Source organism: Ovis canadensis, chromosome X (genome assembly GCF_042477335.2).
Source record: "Ovis canadensis isolate MfBH-ARS-UI-01 breed Bighorn chromosome X, ARS-UI_OviCan_v2, whole genome shotgun sequence".
Lineage (NCBI taxonomy): Eukaryota > Metazoa > Chordata > Mammalia > Artiodactyla > Bovidae > Ovis > Ovis canadensis.
The window spans coordinates 76,082,659-76,097,942 of record NC_091727.1 but is presented as its reverse complement, the minus strand read 5'-3'; the positions used below and the strand labels follow the sequence as shown (position 1 = coordinate 76,097,942).

The following is a 15,284-nucleotide window of genomic DNA, read 5'->3' as shown; positions in this document are numbered from 1 at the left end:
CTTTTTGAAAGAGATAATAAGGATTAATTAATCTCTCCCACAAATGTAAAATATATGAAGAGCAAATGGAAATCAATACATAAAGCTTTATTATAAATAAACCGAGGGTAGAGAAAAACTTGGAATACAATGTAAAGTGAGATTCCCACCATTCAGAAAAGGAAATGGAAGCCTTTTGAGAGATAAGAACAAGAATGGGGAGACAGAGAGGACGAGGAAGAAAGGGTGGGGGAAAATTAATTAAATATAAGGTCCAATCCCAGCCATATCTACAGATGTTCTGAATTTAGCAGGACAGAGAACATGAAACCTACCATGCTGAGAATAGTCAATTAACACTGTGGGAAAGCAGAGGAAATACAAACTGATGCCCAGAAACCATGCAAATGAATCACACCTCAACCAAAGATCAGCGAGCCAACAAGTGAGATGTTTAACTAAGCTTCCCTTTACAGCCATGTTTTAAAGGAAGGGGTATTGAAAGGGAGATCCTCTGTAGGAGAAAAATAGAAAACTTTAAATTTACAGATCCAAAGAGATTGGATCAACCTTGAAAATACTCCCCGCTCCCTCGATTATCAGTACTAGTGACACCTCATAAAGATACTGTTAAAAATTAAATAATTAAATATACTTTTTTGCATATCTGAATCCTAGTATGTTATGTTTCCATCTTGCTGTGTCTGAATTTGGTTGAGTTTTTTTTTACCATATTCAGCAACTTCCTAGGAAATGTCTTTATATCCAACTAAAATATGCCCCTTGAAAATTTTAGCCATTTTCCTTTTTTTTTCTTTCATAAATGTAGGACAGTTACCACATTTGTAATATGATCCTTTTTACAAATAATTATGAATGATTATTTTTCAAATTATTTTACAAATAATCATGAATAGTTTCTTAAATCCCAAGCCAGTTCTCTCTGCTCCAATCTAAATACTATTCTTAACTTTTTGACATTTGTTTTGTAACTCTTTTGAGTCCTGGGGAAGTACTCTATCTTTTCTCATCTGTGAGTCTCAAACTTGTCAATATTCCAGTAAAAGAGAACTAATCTTCAGAGAAAATATGAATTCAAAATTTAAAATATATCTTTCATTTTTAATCCAATTTTCTCTAAAAATAAAACAGGAGCAAACATACCAAAGGAGCATATCTTGGCTTTAGAGGTGGAGGAGGCATCTGGCACTGACAGAGATGTTTGACTCTAGGTGATGGCAGTATAGGCTCACAAGGAGGTAGTGGTGGTCTTTCTCTTGACGGAGGAACTCTACCTGTACCTATTTTTTTTCCTTTTTCTTTGAATGTAGTCCTCCGAGATGACATTTTGATTCCTCTTTTTGGTTCCACTGCATCCTTCTTTGAATCTGTAGATGTGGCATCTGATTCATCAACTCCCTTTTTAGGCCCAGGTTTAAATAGAGACTCTTCAGACTCAGCATCTGAACTTTTGAACATTTCAGTCTTCTGTAGGTATCTTTTGGAAGACACATCAGATTCAGCACCACTAGACTCTGTATCCTTTGCACTCTTCTTGGCGTCTTTCTTTGAATCTCGCTTAACCTTCTTTGACTCCCAATCAGACTCAGTTTCAGTAGACTCTCCAGACTTCATTGTAGACTTCTTTTTGTCATCTTTCTTTAAATCTTTCTTATCTTTCTTTGAATCTTTTTCACTCTTTTTTCCATCCCCTTCAGATTCAGAATCAGCATCAGTAGACACAACATCCTTCTTGGCATCCTTTTTATCATCTTTCTTGTCCTTTTTCGAATCTTTCTTGTCCTTTTTCGAATCTTTCTTGGCATCCTTTGAGTCTCCAGATTCTGCATCAGTAGACTCTGCATCTTTCTTGGCATCCTTTTTTTTATCATCTTTCTTGCCCTTTTTTGAATCTTTCTTTGCATCCTTTGAGTCTCCAGATTCTGCATCAGTAGACTCTGCATCTTTCTTGGAATCCTTTTTCTTATCTTTCTTTGAATCTTTCTTGCCCTTTTTTGAATCTTTCTTTGCATCCTTTGAGTCTCCAGATTCTGCATCAGTAGACTCTGCATCTTTCTTGGAATCCTTTTTCTTATCTTTCTTTGAATCTTTCTTGCCCTTTTTCAAATCCTTCTTTGCATCCTTTGAGTCTCCAGATTCTGCATCGGATGCAGCATCCTTCTTGGCATCCATTTTCTTATCTTTCTTTGACTCTTTCTTGCCTTTCTTTGCATCCTTTGAGTCTCCAGATTCTGCATCAGTAGATTCTGTATCCTTCTTTGCATCTTTCTTGGTGTCTTTTGTTGCACCCTTCTTATCTTTCTTTGCATCTTTCTTTGCATCTTTTGAATCTGCAGATTCAGCATCAGAGCCCTTCCCTTTTGCATCTTTTTTTGCATCCTTCTTTGTTGGCTTCTTTGAATTATTCTGTGAATAATTCTTTAACCACATATCAAATTCCATGGTCTCAGCATCCGACTTCCCTAAATGTACCATTAAGCCCACATTTGAACTATTTTTTGAGCAAGTCTCTGATATGGCATCAGAATTATTCTTTGAGCTCTTAGAGTACTTCTTTGTATTTATGGATTCAAAATCCATCTCCTTGGAATCTTTTGAATATATCTTTTCTTTTTTTTGATGCTTTATTGAAACTGGTATAGAATCTTTGGATTCTGGGCTTGTTTCTGATTTGGACTTTGACTCCTTAGATAGTTGACTTCCATGTGATGATTTAGATGGAGTTTTTTCTGCTTTATTTCCTATTTCAAATTTCTCATCTATTTCATGTGGGCCTGTATCTTTCTTGGAAATTTTCTTCAAAGCTGTTCCTTTTTTGCCATCTTTGTACTTTTTAGATTCTGCCTTTTTAGAATGGCTTATATGAGTATAAGGATGTCTGAATGAGGCCTGTCTCATGACGGTTAAATTAATAGATGGACTTTGAAATTTCTTCCTTAAAGAATGCCTTATCCATATATGAGCTGGCTTCTGAAGTTCATCTAAATTTCTTTTATCATGTCTCTGAAAAAAATTGTTAGAATAATGATGTTTTTTAATGAGTTATATCTTTTTTATATTGAAACAAATAGTCTAGCTTTTCGATGACATTTAGATTGTGGCTGTTTCTTTTCCAACACTCTGTGTGTGTTTGTATGTGTGTGTGAGAAAACTCCACTTTGGAAATAAAACAAATTTAAGAAGAACCTCAGAATATCTTCAGTGATTCATATTAAGATAAGAGGGGGTCCACAATGATTCATGACACTTCAGGACCTGGCTTCACAATAGATAATAAATTCCTCTAGAACTCCTACATGGGAGAGATATTTTGAAATATTTCATGTATCCTTCTGCCCCAAAATAGATTAAAAAAATAAACTGATAATCTTGAAGTGTGCCATGATAATTCTTACAATAGTTTACAATTCTGTAGGCTTCAGGGTTAGCCTGATTTCTACATATACTTTCAATTTTTTTAACCAAATTTAGAGCCTAAGATCTCTTCTGTGAAGCACTGCTGAAAACAAATACATAAAATAAAACAAGTGTCTTATTCTCATTAATTTGTGTAGCAGTAGCATATTATAATTATTAGTTTTTTATTTCTGTCCAAACATTTGTCAAGGCTGGTTGCCACAGTGACCACATAGGCTAATTTTACATTTACTTCTTATATTTCTTCCATTGTTATATGGAATGAAAGGAAGCCCATGAAGAGAAGCATGAAACTTGGTTCTCTATAGGTGTAAATAAATGGCCCTTGAATAAATGCATTGACTACAGCTCTGCTTTGGGAGATGCTTTTAAAACACATTTTGCTATCACTAAAGGTGACCTCTGTAAGCTAACTTTTCTTTTGGTTAGTTGTAAGAATAACTCCATTTTATAAAAGCAATAGAAAACTGGAATCTCCAAGTATCTAGTATTTGAATGCTAGATTAAAGAAAATGTAAAGGCCCTGAAACCTCAAGATTGGCTCCTATTCTAAGGCTCAAATTTTATATGTTTTTGCAGCTGGTAAACATTGTCTGAGAGATCCCACCAGTTTCGGTATTGGATTCTCCAGCTTACCTAGCCTATAAGCTTTAAAATGCCTTTTAAATGGAGGAACATGTATAAATAAAAGTTCAGTCAGAAACAGTTGGGGACAATCTGCTATACAGGGAATTATACACCTAAAATATCTGCCTCCTAAAGATATCAAAATTCAAATTATGTATTTTATTTGTATGTATGTATTGTAATATATTATATTTAGTTAAAAATGATCTTGTCAATACTCACAGGAACTGTGATTTGTATTTCTGAAGGTCTTAATCTCTTTTTTCCACCTGGCTTGGATGATTTGGGAAATGTTATAGTGAAATATTGTTGATTCCATAATTTTTTGCTTGATTCACCGACTGAAATGAGAGAGGATAAGAAACAATTTTGCAGCCAGACTTTCATCAGTTATGAAAAAAAATTCCTGAGCAAGGAATATAGTTTAAACTAAATTATAACTCAAAATATAGCCCCCCCCCGAGTTTGTAGTTTATTTGCATGCCAGTTAAGGAAAAATAAAAATTGATTAGTCCATTTAGAACCAAATTGTGTTTAAAATGATATTTGTAATTTTATTTTCTAGATTAAACCAATACATGCACTACCATGTATAAAATAGATAGCTAATGGGAAGAAGCTGTATAACACAGAGAGCTCAGCTCGGGGCTCTGTGATTACAGAATGGGTGGGATAGGGGAGTGAGAGGGAGGCTCAATGGGGGGGATATATGCGGGGCTGAGAGGAGCTACTTCACGTCCAAGGTGAGGAGGGGAGGCAATGAAGAGATACCCCTCGTACAAGGTAAGGAGCAGTGGCTTTTGCTGGAGCATCCGTGAAGAGATACCCCACGTCCAGGGTAAGAGAAACCCAAATAAGATTGTAGGTGTGGTGAGAGGGCATCAGAGGGCAGACACAATGAAACCAGAATCACAGAAAACTAGCCAATCTGACCACATGGACCACAGGCTTGTCTAACTTTATAAAACTAAGCCATGCCATGTGAGACCACCCAAGACAGGCAGGTAGTGGTGGAGAGGTCGGACAGAATGTGGTCCACTGGAGAAGAGAATGGCAAACCACTTCAGTATTCTGGCCTTGAGAACCCCATGAACAGTATGAAAAGGAAAAATGATAGGATACTGAAAGAGGAACCCCCCAGGTCGGTAGATGCCCAATATGCTACTGGAGATCAGTGGAGAAATAACTCCAGAAAGAATGAAGGGATGAAGCCAAAGCAAAAGCAATACCCAGTTGTGGATGGGACTGGTGATAGAAGCAAGTTCGATGCTGTAAAGAGCAATATTGCATAGGAACCTGGAATGTTAGGTCCAGGAATCAAGGCAAATTGGAAGTGGTCAAACAAGAAATGGCAAGAGTGAAAATTGATATTCTAGGAATCAGAGAACTAAAGTGGATTGGAATGGATGAATTTAACTCAGATGACCATTATATCTACTACTGTGGGCAGGAATCTCTTAGAAGAAAAGGAGTAGCCATCATGTTCAACAAAAGAGTCCGAAATGCAGTACTTGGATGCAATCTCAAAAACGACAGATTGATCTCTGTTCGTTTCCAAGGCAAACCATTCAATATCACAGTAATCCAAGTCTATGCCCCAACCAGTAATGTTGAAGAAGCTGAAGTTGAATGGTTTTATGAAGACCTACAAGACATTTTAGAACTAACACCCCAAAAAGATGTCCTTTTCATTATAGGGGACTGGAATGCAAAAGTAGGAAGTCAAGAAACACCAGGGGTAACAGACAAATTTGGCCTTGGAATATGGAATGAAGCATAGCAAAGTCTAATAGAGTTTTGCCAAGAAAACACACTGATCATAGCAAACACCTTCCAACAACACAAGAGAAGACTCTACACATGGACATCACCAGATGACCAATACCAAAATCAGATTGATTATATTCTTTGCAGCCAAAGATGGAGAAGTTCTATACAGTCAGCAAAAACAAGACCAGGAGCTGACTGTGGCTTTGATCATGAACGCCTTATTGCCTAATTCAGAGTTAAATTGAAGAAAGTAGGGAAAACCACTAGACCATTCAGGTATGACCTAAATCAAATACTTATGATTATACAGTGGAAGTGAAAAAGAGATTTACGGGCCTAGATCTGATAGAGTGCCTGATGTACTATGGACGGATGTTTGTGACATTGTGCAAGAGACAGGGATCAAGACCTTTCCCATGGAAAAGAAATGCAAAAAAGCAAAACAGCTGTCTGGGGAGGCCTTACAAATAGCTGTGAAAAGACGAGAGGTGAAAAGCAAACGAGAAAAGGAAAGATATAAGCATCAGAATGCAGAGTTCCAAAGAACACCAAGGAGAGATAAGAAAGCTTTCCTCAGAGATCAATGCAAAGAAATTGAGGAAAACAACATAATGAGCAAGACTAGAGATCTCGTCAAGAAAATTTGAGCTATCAAGGGGACATTTCATGCAATGGTGGGTTTGATAAAGGACAGAAATGGCATGGGCCTAACAGAAGCAGAAGCTATAAAGAAGAGGGGCAATAATACACAGAAGAACTGTACAAAAAAGATCTTCACGACCAAGGTAATCACGAAGGAGTGATCACTCACCTAGAACCAGACATCCTGGAATGTGAAGTCAAGTGGGCCTTAGAAAGTATCACTACGAACAAAGCTAGTGGCGGTGATGGAATTCCAGTTGAGATCATTCAAATCCTGGAAGATGCTGCTGTGAAAGTGCTGCACTCAATATGCCAGCAAATTTGGAAAACTCAGCAGTGGCCACAGGACAGGAAGAGGTCAGTTTTAATTCCAAAAGGAAGGCAATGCCAAAGAATGCTCAACCTCCACACAATTGCACACATCTCACACACTAGCAAAGTAATGCTCAAAATTATCCAAGCCAGGCTTCAGCAATACGTGAACCATGAACTTCCAGATGTTCAAGCTGGTTTTAGAAAAGGCAGAGGAACCAGAGATCAAATTGCCAACATTCGCTGGATCATGGAAAAGCAAGAAAGTTCCAGAAAAAACCTCTATTTCTGCTTTATTGACTATGCCAAAGCCTTTGACTGTGTGGATCACAATAAACTGTGGCAAATTCAAGAGATTGGAATACCAGACCACCTGACCTGTTCCTTGAGAAACCTACATGCAGACCAGGAAGCAACAGTTACAACTGGACATGGAACAACAGACTGATTTCAAATGGGAAAAGGAGTACATCAAGGCTGTATATTGTCACCCTGCTTATTTTACTTATATGCAGTGTACATTATGAGAAACGCTGGGCTGGTAGAAGCATAAGCTGGAATCAAGGTTGCCAGGAGAAATATCAATAACCTCAGATATGCAGATGACACCACCCTCAGGGCAGAAAGTGAAGAGGAGCTAAAAAGCCTCTTGATGAAAGTGAAAGAGGAGAGTGAGAAAGTTGGCTTAAAGCTCAACATTCAGAAAACCAAGATCATGGCATCTGGTCCCATCACTTCATGGGAAATATATGGGGAAACAGTGGAAAGAGTGGCAGACTTTATTTTTTGGGGCTCCAAAAACACTGCAGATGGTGATGGCAGCCATGAATTTAAAAGACACTTACTCCTTGGAAAGAAAGTTATGACCAACCTAGATAGCATATTCAAAAGCAGAGACATTTCTTTGCTGACTAAGGTCCGTCTAGTCAAGGCTATGGTTTTTCCAGTGATCATTATGGATATGATAGTTGGACTGTGAAGAACGCTGAGTGCCTGAGAATTGATGCTTTGGTACTGTGGTGTTAGATAAGATTCTTGAAAGTCTCTTGGACGGCAAGGATATCCAACCAGTCCATTCTAAAGGAGATCAGTCCTGGCTGTTCTTTGGAAGGAATGATGCTAAAGCTGAAACTCCAGTACTTTGGCCACCTCATACGAAGAGTTGACTCATTGGAAAAGACTCTGATGATGGGAGGGATTGGGGGCAGGAGGAGAAGGGGACAACAGAGGATGAGATGGCTGGATGGCATCACCGACTCGATGGACATGGGTTTGGGTGGACTCCAGGAGATGGTGATGGACAGGGAGGCCTGGCATGCTGCAATTCATGGGGTTTCAAGGGGTCGGACACGACTGAATGACTGAACTGTACTGATATGTATATTTATAGCTGATTCATATTACTGTGCAGTAGAAACTAAGACAACATTGTATATCAGTTATCCTCCAATTTTTAAAAAAATAATGAAAATAATAGTTACAGTTATATAATCAAACAGTAGGAATGGAAAATAAAAATTAACTGTTTCCTTCCATACATCTCCATCACCTCCACTACCTTCATTTCATTTTGTTTAAATTGCAGAGCATATGACTTCCTCTATAGTCCCCACAATATCTATTAATAGCACAATAGCATAAAAGCTATTAACAGAGCATCAGTTAAATATCTCAATTGATTAAGTGTTTATGTTTCTCCTCATCTAACCTCAATGACATCCCAAGCCATAAAAATCAGGGCCACAGACCCAAATGCTTCATTCATTTCTGACACCTTTATGGCATTGAAACATTTATATCATCATATGTATAATGAATCACCAGTCCAGGTTTGATGCATGATACAGGGTGCTCAGGGCAGGGATGGGATGGGGAGGCAGGTGGGAGGGGGTTCACGATGGGGGACATATGTACACCCATGGGAGTACACCCATACATTCCAATGTATGACAAAACCAATACAATATTGTAAAGTAATTAGCCTCCAATTAAAATTAAAAAAAATAAAATTAATTAAAAAAAAAAGAAAGGGCATGCACACATTTAAGGGTACCCAGAATAGAGTGATCAGGAGGATCAAGCTATCTGGAAGCTATCAAAAGAAGAAAAGTGGGATAGTTTAGATAGTTCTTCTGGAGATTAACAAGAGATGTGATCATTATACTCAAATATTTAGAGTTGTTACATAAAAGAGTAGAAGAAGAGTAGTAATAGTAGTAATATGATAGCTGCAACTGCTAAAACATATATAACACTTGCTATATGCTGGACTGTGTTTTAAGTAGTTTATATATATCAACTCTTAGTCATTGCAAAACTTTGAATTAGTTAATATAATTTATATTGACTCCATTTTACAGATGTAGAAAAATAAAGCACCTAGAGAGGTTAAATTACTTGCCCCCAAATCATAAATTTAGCATAAGTGTTAAGATTCAAGTACAGATAATTTGATCCAGAGTTCATGCTCTTAATTACAATGTCAGAGACTTCTTTGTTTCCTAAGGGAATAACTAGAATCAGTGGATAAATTTGTAGCAGTGCAGGTAGATTTCAACTCAATATATTAAGAAATTTCCTAAAGCTTTAGCTGTGCAACACATGAACTGTCAACTTTTTTCTTTCTGACTATAGAAATAGTTTAAACACACACACACACACACACACACACACACACACACACCAATATTCATGCTTCTCTTAGATTTTAACAAAATCTCAGGGTTTTTTATGCTTTATCACATTGAATGGAAGAGACTAGTCATTTTCCCTAAAATTATTTTCAAATATAATATTAATTCTTACTTGGTATGGGATTATCATATGTTTTGATGGTTATTTCTTGCCTGTTTAAAAAAGAAAATGTTTTAATTGGATTTGTACTATGTCTGATAATAATAATAATAGTGACTATTATTACTAAGATGCCTTTAATAGTAATGCTATCAGAAATTTGATGTGTTCTCTGAATTCCATTATTTAAGACTGTCTACCTATAATCCACAATTCCCTTCCTTTAAATCAAGTTATAGATGTATATGACTGTATTTCTCATCAGAAACTTGAATAAAAATAGACTATAGATCAAAACTGAAATAAAAACACTCCAGTTAAAATAAATAAATAAATTTATTAAAAAAAAAACTTGGTAAAGAGAAGGAAATATAATCTTATGTGCATATCTAAATAAACTTACTAATGACAAATTTAACTTAGTAAAAAAACCACTAATTTGAAAAATTCTATAACATGTAAAATATTTAATTATATAGAACAATAAATAAAATTAGTTCCCCTGCAATTTTCTAATGAAAACATGTAAATCAGTATGAACCATATATCTTCTAAATTCACTACATAAATTTTGAAGACAACCTACCATGTTTAACTAAAAAGCTTCTTGACGAAAGTGAAAGTGGAGATTGAAAAAGTTGGCTTAAAGCTCAACATTCAGAAAATGAAGATCATGGCATCTGGTCCCATCACTTCATGGGAAATTGATGGGGAAAGAGTGTCAGACTTTCTTTTTTTGTGCTCCAAAATCACTGCACATGGTGACTGCAGCCATGAAATTAAAAGACGCTTACTCCTTGGAAGAAAAGTTATGACCAACCTAGAGAGCATATTCAAAAGCAGAGACATTATTTTGCCAACAAAGGTCCATCTAGTCAAGGCTACGGTTTTCCCAGTGGTCATGTATGGATGTGAGAGTTGGACTGTGAAGAAGGCTGAGGACCGAAGAATTGATCCTTTTAAACTGTGATGTTGGAGAAGACTCTTGAGAGTCCCTTGGACTGCAAGGAGATCCAACTGGTCCATTCTGAAGGAGATCAGCCCTGGGATTTCTTTGGAGGGAATGATGCTGAAGTGGAAACTCCAGTACTTTGGCCACCTCATGCGAAGAGTTGACGCATTGGAAAAGACTCTGATGCTGGGAGGGATTGGGGCAGGAGGAGAAGGTGACGACAGAGGATGAGATGGCTGGATGGCATCACTGAGTCGATGGATGTGAGTCTGAGTGAACTCCAGGAGTTGGTTATGGACAGGGAGGCCTGGTGTGCTGCGATTCAGATTCATGGGGTCGCAAAGTGTCGGACATGGCTGAGCGACTGAACTGAACTGAACTGAACTGAACAACGTTTTAATATTCTTAGCACTTAAATTAAACCACTAATGATGTGTGAGAGGGGAATGTATAAGTATTGATTTGTATTTTGAGTTGCTGCTACACATGGGGAAATTGGTCCACGGTATCTTCCATTTGGAAAGTATTCATTTAATTTTGTAATGATTGTGTTGTCTATCGAAGATATACATGGTATAATGTTTTTAATTTTAAAATTTTTATCTTTTTAAAGTTTTATTTTATTTAACTATTACTTCCTTATTAATTAGCAGGAACAGTAGATTGTGACCATTGCTAATTCTGAGGTTGTACTTGTGTGTGCTAAGTCACTGCAGTTGTGTCTGACTCTTTGCAACCCAGAGTCTCTAGGTGTGGCTCAATCAAGTCTATCTAAAAACTTTCACAGGTTGTTTGGACACTCAGTTCTAGTTATGAATCACGCTCAGTTTTATGTATGAATTCATGGTCTTGAAAAAGAAAACTTCATAGATTTATGAAATTGTGCAAGCTTGTGATGTTTGCTTTTTCAAAAAAATAGATCAACGGTCTATTCATCTGTATTGAAACCACATTTATTCTATAGCATAGCTAGAAGGTTAAATGGCCTGGGATCCTGGAAACTTAAAAGTTTGAAAATTTGAAATGCTGGTTGGGTCACTGACTTCACATTCTGGGAAAAATACTTTGCACCTGTATTGATTTTGACTTCTTTGCTACAGTCTAAAGTAATCCTCTTCAAACTTTGTTTTGAGCATGACTCAATATGTGTGATGTGTGGATAATTCAAATTCTGCCGTAATAATATACCTTATAAAGTATGCATTAAGATAGAACATTTTAAGAGATGAAATAAACTACATAAATTGAAGTTGTAATATCCTGTTCACATATTCCAATTGATTATCTTGCATGTACATCTCATTTTGAAAAACACTAGAGAAGGTAATCAAGAAACAATGAGAAATGGGAAAACAGTCAAATATCACAACATATCTACCTTGTATATGGGCTTCCCAGGTGGTAAAGAACCTGCCTGCCAATTCAGGACATGAAAGTGATGTAGGTTTGATCTCTGGGTTGGGAAGATTTCTGCCACTATTTTTGCCTGGAGAATCCCATGAATAGAGAAGCTTCTCAGGCTATGGCCTATAGGGTAACAAAGAGTTGGACACTATTGAAGTGACTTACTGCCTTATATACAAGTGGCCTCAGTCTCAAATCATTAGGGCTTTAATATAGTTAAAATCTTGAGAATTTTTATTAATTCCAAAGTGTACATCTTAGTGCAAGAAATGATTGTGTGCATACAGTTTTGTTACATAAGTGACCTGAACCTATATTTTGGAACAGAGGAAAATTAGTGACAGAAGTCTGAAGAGAATGGAAGGCATATTTAGTTCTTAAAAAACAAAACAAAACAAAAACAACAACAAAAAACACTGACAATTTAAGATTTTTATCACAGCACAAATATTTTTCAAAAGTGAGTGTGACATAAAGACATTGTTTTTATATTAAAATAAAACAAATTTGTGAGAGATGTATGGGTAGCAGAAAGTACTAAAACAAATGCAAGTAAGAATTCTTCAGGTAGAAGGAAATGGCCTAAGATAATACATACTTAAGATAAAATAAAGAGCATAAAACAGCACATATTTGGGTGCAGAACATGAATATTAAGTATTTATACATAATAATGATAATCTGGTAAGCTTAAAATAAAATTTATAAATTTAAATTCAAAATTTATAGTGGTAATAAAGATTGGTGAAATAATTGGAGTTAAGGTGTTATAAGAAGCTTGATTCCCTGGGAGTTGTAAAGATACAAATTTATAATATAGTTTTTTAAATTAAAACATAACCACTAAAGAATAACTAAAATTGTATAAAGAAAATAATAGAAAAAGAAATATAATTAAAACGTTTGATTAATAAAAAGGAAAGCAATAAAGGATAAATGAACAAAGACATGGGACAAATAACAAAACTAAAATGATAGATGTAAATCCAAACATAAAGCTATTACGTTAAAAACAAATGGACTGGGGACTTCCCTGGTGTGCAGTAAGAATTTGTCTGCCAAAGCAGGAGACACAGGTTTGATCCCTGGTCTGGGAAGTTTCCACATGCTGTAGAACAACTAAGCCTGTGAGCCACAACTACTGAGTTTGTTTGCCACGACTGCTGAAGCCTGTGCACATAAATCCTGTGGTCTGTAACAAGAAGCTACTGCAGTGAGAAGCTCATGCCCAACAAGAGTAGCTCCCACTCACCACAGCTAAACGCCCGCACGCTGCAAAAATGCAGCAAATTCTTTACTCTCTGAGCCACCAGGGGAACCCAAGAATACTGGAGTGGGTATCCTGTCCCTTCTCCAGGGGATTTTCCTAACCCAGGAATCGAACCTGGGTCTCCCACATTGTAGGTGGGTTCTTTGCCACCTGAGCTACCAGGGAAACCCAAGAAAGACCCATTGCTGCCAAAAATAAATAAAATTTAAAAAATCAAATAGGCTAAAATCAACAAGTTATAGAGCTTTTCTGCATAACACTGGGCCTATAATTAACAATACTGTGTTTTACACTTAAAACTTTGGTGAGTAGTTCTCATGGTTAATTTTCTTACCACAGAAAAGTATATGGACTAAGTATACCACTTAAAACATGAATCTGCACAGTGGATTATAATAAAGCTAAAATATGAGAACATGATTTTTTTCTTTTTTGATTTTAATGGAAAAGGAATACACTGTGTACCTTAATGGATAATAAGCTTGTGGAGCTAAACTAATGTCAAAGTAAACTTTAAGATACATAAAAATAAACAGGAATATTTTATAATGGTAAAGGGGATAATCCAACAGAAAGATGTAGTAATTCTAAATATGTATGTACCCACTGACATAGCTCTAAAAAACATAAAACTATAATTTATAAAAGGAAAAGTAATGTGCAAACTGACAATTATAGTTGGGGACTTCAGCATATTTATTTAAATTACTAATAGAACAAGAATAAAAGAATATACAGTGGAGATATAGAAAAGTTGAATAACATGATTGACAAAAGTTGGCATAATATAAAGACATTACACCAAATAACTGCACAATACTATACATTTTTTTCAAGTTCACATGGAACATTTAACAAAAGTGACCATAGGCTAGGCAATAAGTGAGGTTCAACAAGTATCAAAGTACTAAATCATATGGCATATGTCTGCTGCTCACAATTGAATAAAGCTAGAAATCAACAACAGAAACTGAAAAATATCTAAACAATTAGAAATTAAAAATACAATCTATGGATCAAAGAATGAATTACAATGGAAACTAGAAAATATTTTAAAAGCATATTGAAGAGCATAAGGTAAATACAGTATTGAAATATTTGTGGGATGTAAAAACCTATTTAAAACTTTATAACTAAATTTGTAAATTAGAAAAGAGGAATAGCTGAAAAGTCAAGGACTTAAATATGTAGTTTAAGACACTAAAAACAGAACAGCAAAATAAAGCCAACATACATAAGAGGAAAAAACATTAAAATTATCATCAGAAAGAAATGAAAGAAGCAAAAACTTTATGCTAATATATTGAAAATTTTGATGAAATAGGAAAATTCCTTTTTTAAAAAAATATGAAATCTGAAACAAGGGTTAAGTAGAAAATATAGATTACTGTATGTATACTAAAGACATTGTTTGATCATTAAAAACGTACCAACATAGAGAATTCCAGGTGTGGATGTCTTCATTGATTAAGTCTCCCAAACACCTAAGGAAGAGAAAGTAACAATTATTCAAAAAAATCTTCCAAGGAACAGAAAAAGAAGAATGACTTATCAATTTATTCTATGAAAAGAACATAACCTTGATACCAAAATCTGATGAGGTCATTAATAGAAAAAAAATCACAGACTTATATCTCTCATAAATATAAATACCTCAATCCTTAAATATTCAATCTAATTCAATACATAGAAAGGGTACTCTACCACAATCAAACAGGATTTAATTCAGGTTAAACATTTGGAATTCACCACATTAACACATCAAAATAAAGAAGGGAAAATTATATGAATATTTCAATATGCAGTCTAACAAACTAATGGTAAAACTTTAGCAAATAAAAATTGGAAAAAAATTTCCTTAACCTGATAAAGGATATATACAGAAAACTATAGAAGATACAAATACTCAATGCTGAAGCATTAGAAATATTCCCCTTAAGCTCAGGAACAACAAAAGGATATCTGCTAGTCAACTTCAATGTAATATTTTACTGGAGGTTCTAGCTAGTGCAATAAGGAAAGAAAAATATAAACACAATGTCAAGAATAAGGGAAAAAAGAAATAAAACTTATTATTTGCATAACATCATGTTTATG

The 15,284-nt window shown here is 35.5% G+C and overlaps 1 protein-coding gene across 1 annotated transcript in view; it reads right to left on the bottom strand.

The window, feature by feature from the left end:
- Positions 1-522: 522 nt before the first annotated feature.
- The window catches only part of CYLC1 (cylicin 1), a 56,953-nt gene continuing 42,191 nt past the window's right edge, over positions 523-15,284 (bottom strand). The window contains exons 2-6 of the mRNA XM_070291195.1: positions 9,574-9,656; positions 4,267-4,385; positions 1,841-3,003; positions 1,144-1,723; positions 523-606 (exon numbers count right to left, since the gene is read on the bottom strand). Coding sequence (XP_070147296.1) covers positions 523-606; positions 1,144-1,723; positions 1,841-3,003; positions 4,267-4,385; positions 9,574-9,656 — 2,029 coding nt within the window. The remainder of the gene's footprint in view (positions 607-1,143; positions 1,724-1,840; positions 3,004-4,266; positions 4,386-9,573; positions 9,657-15,284) is intronic.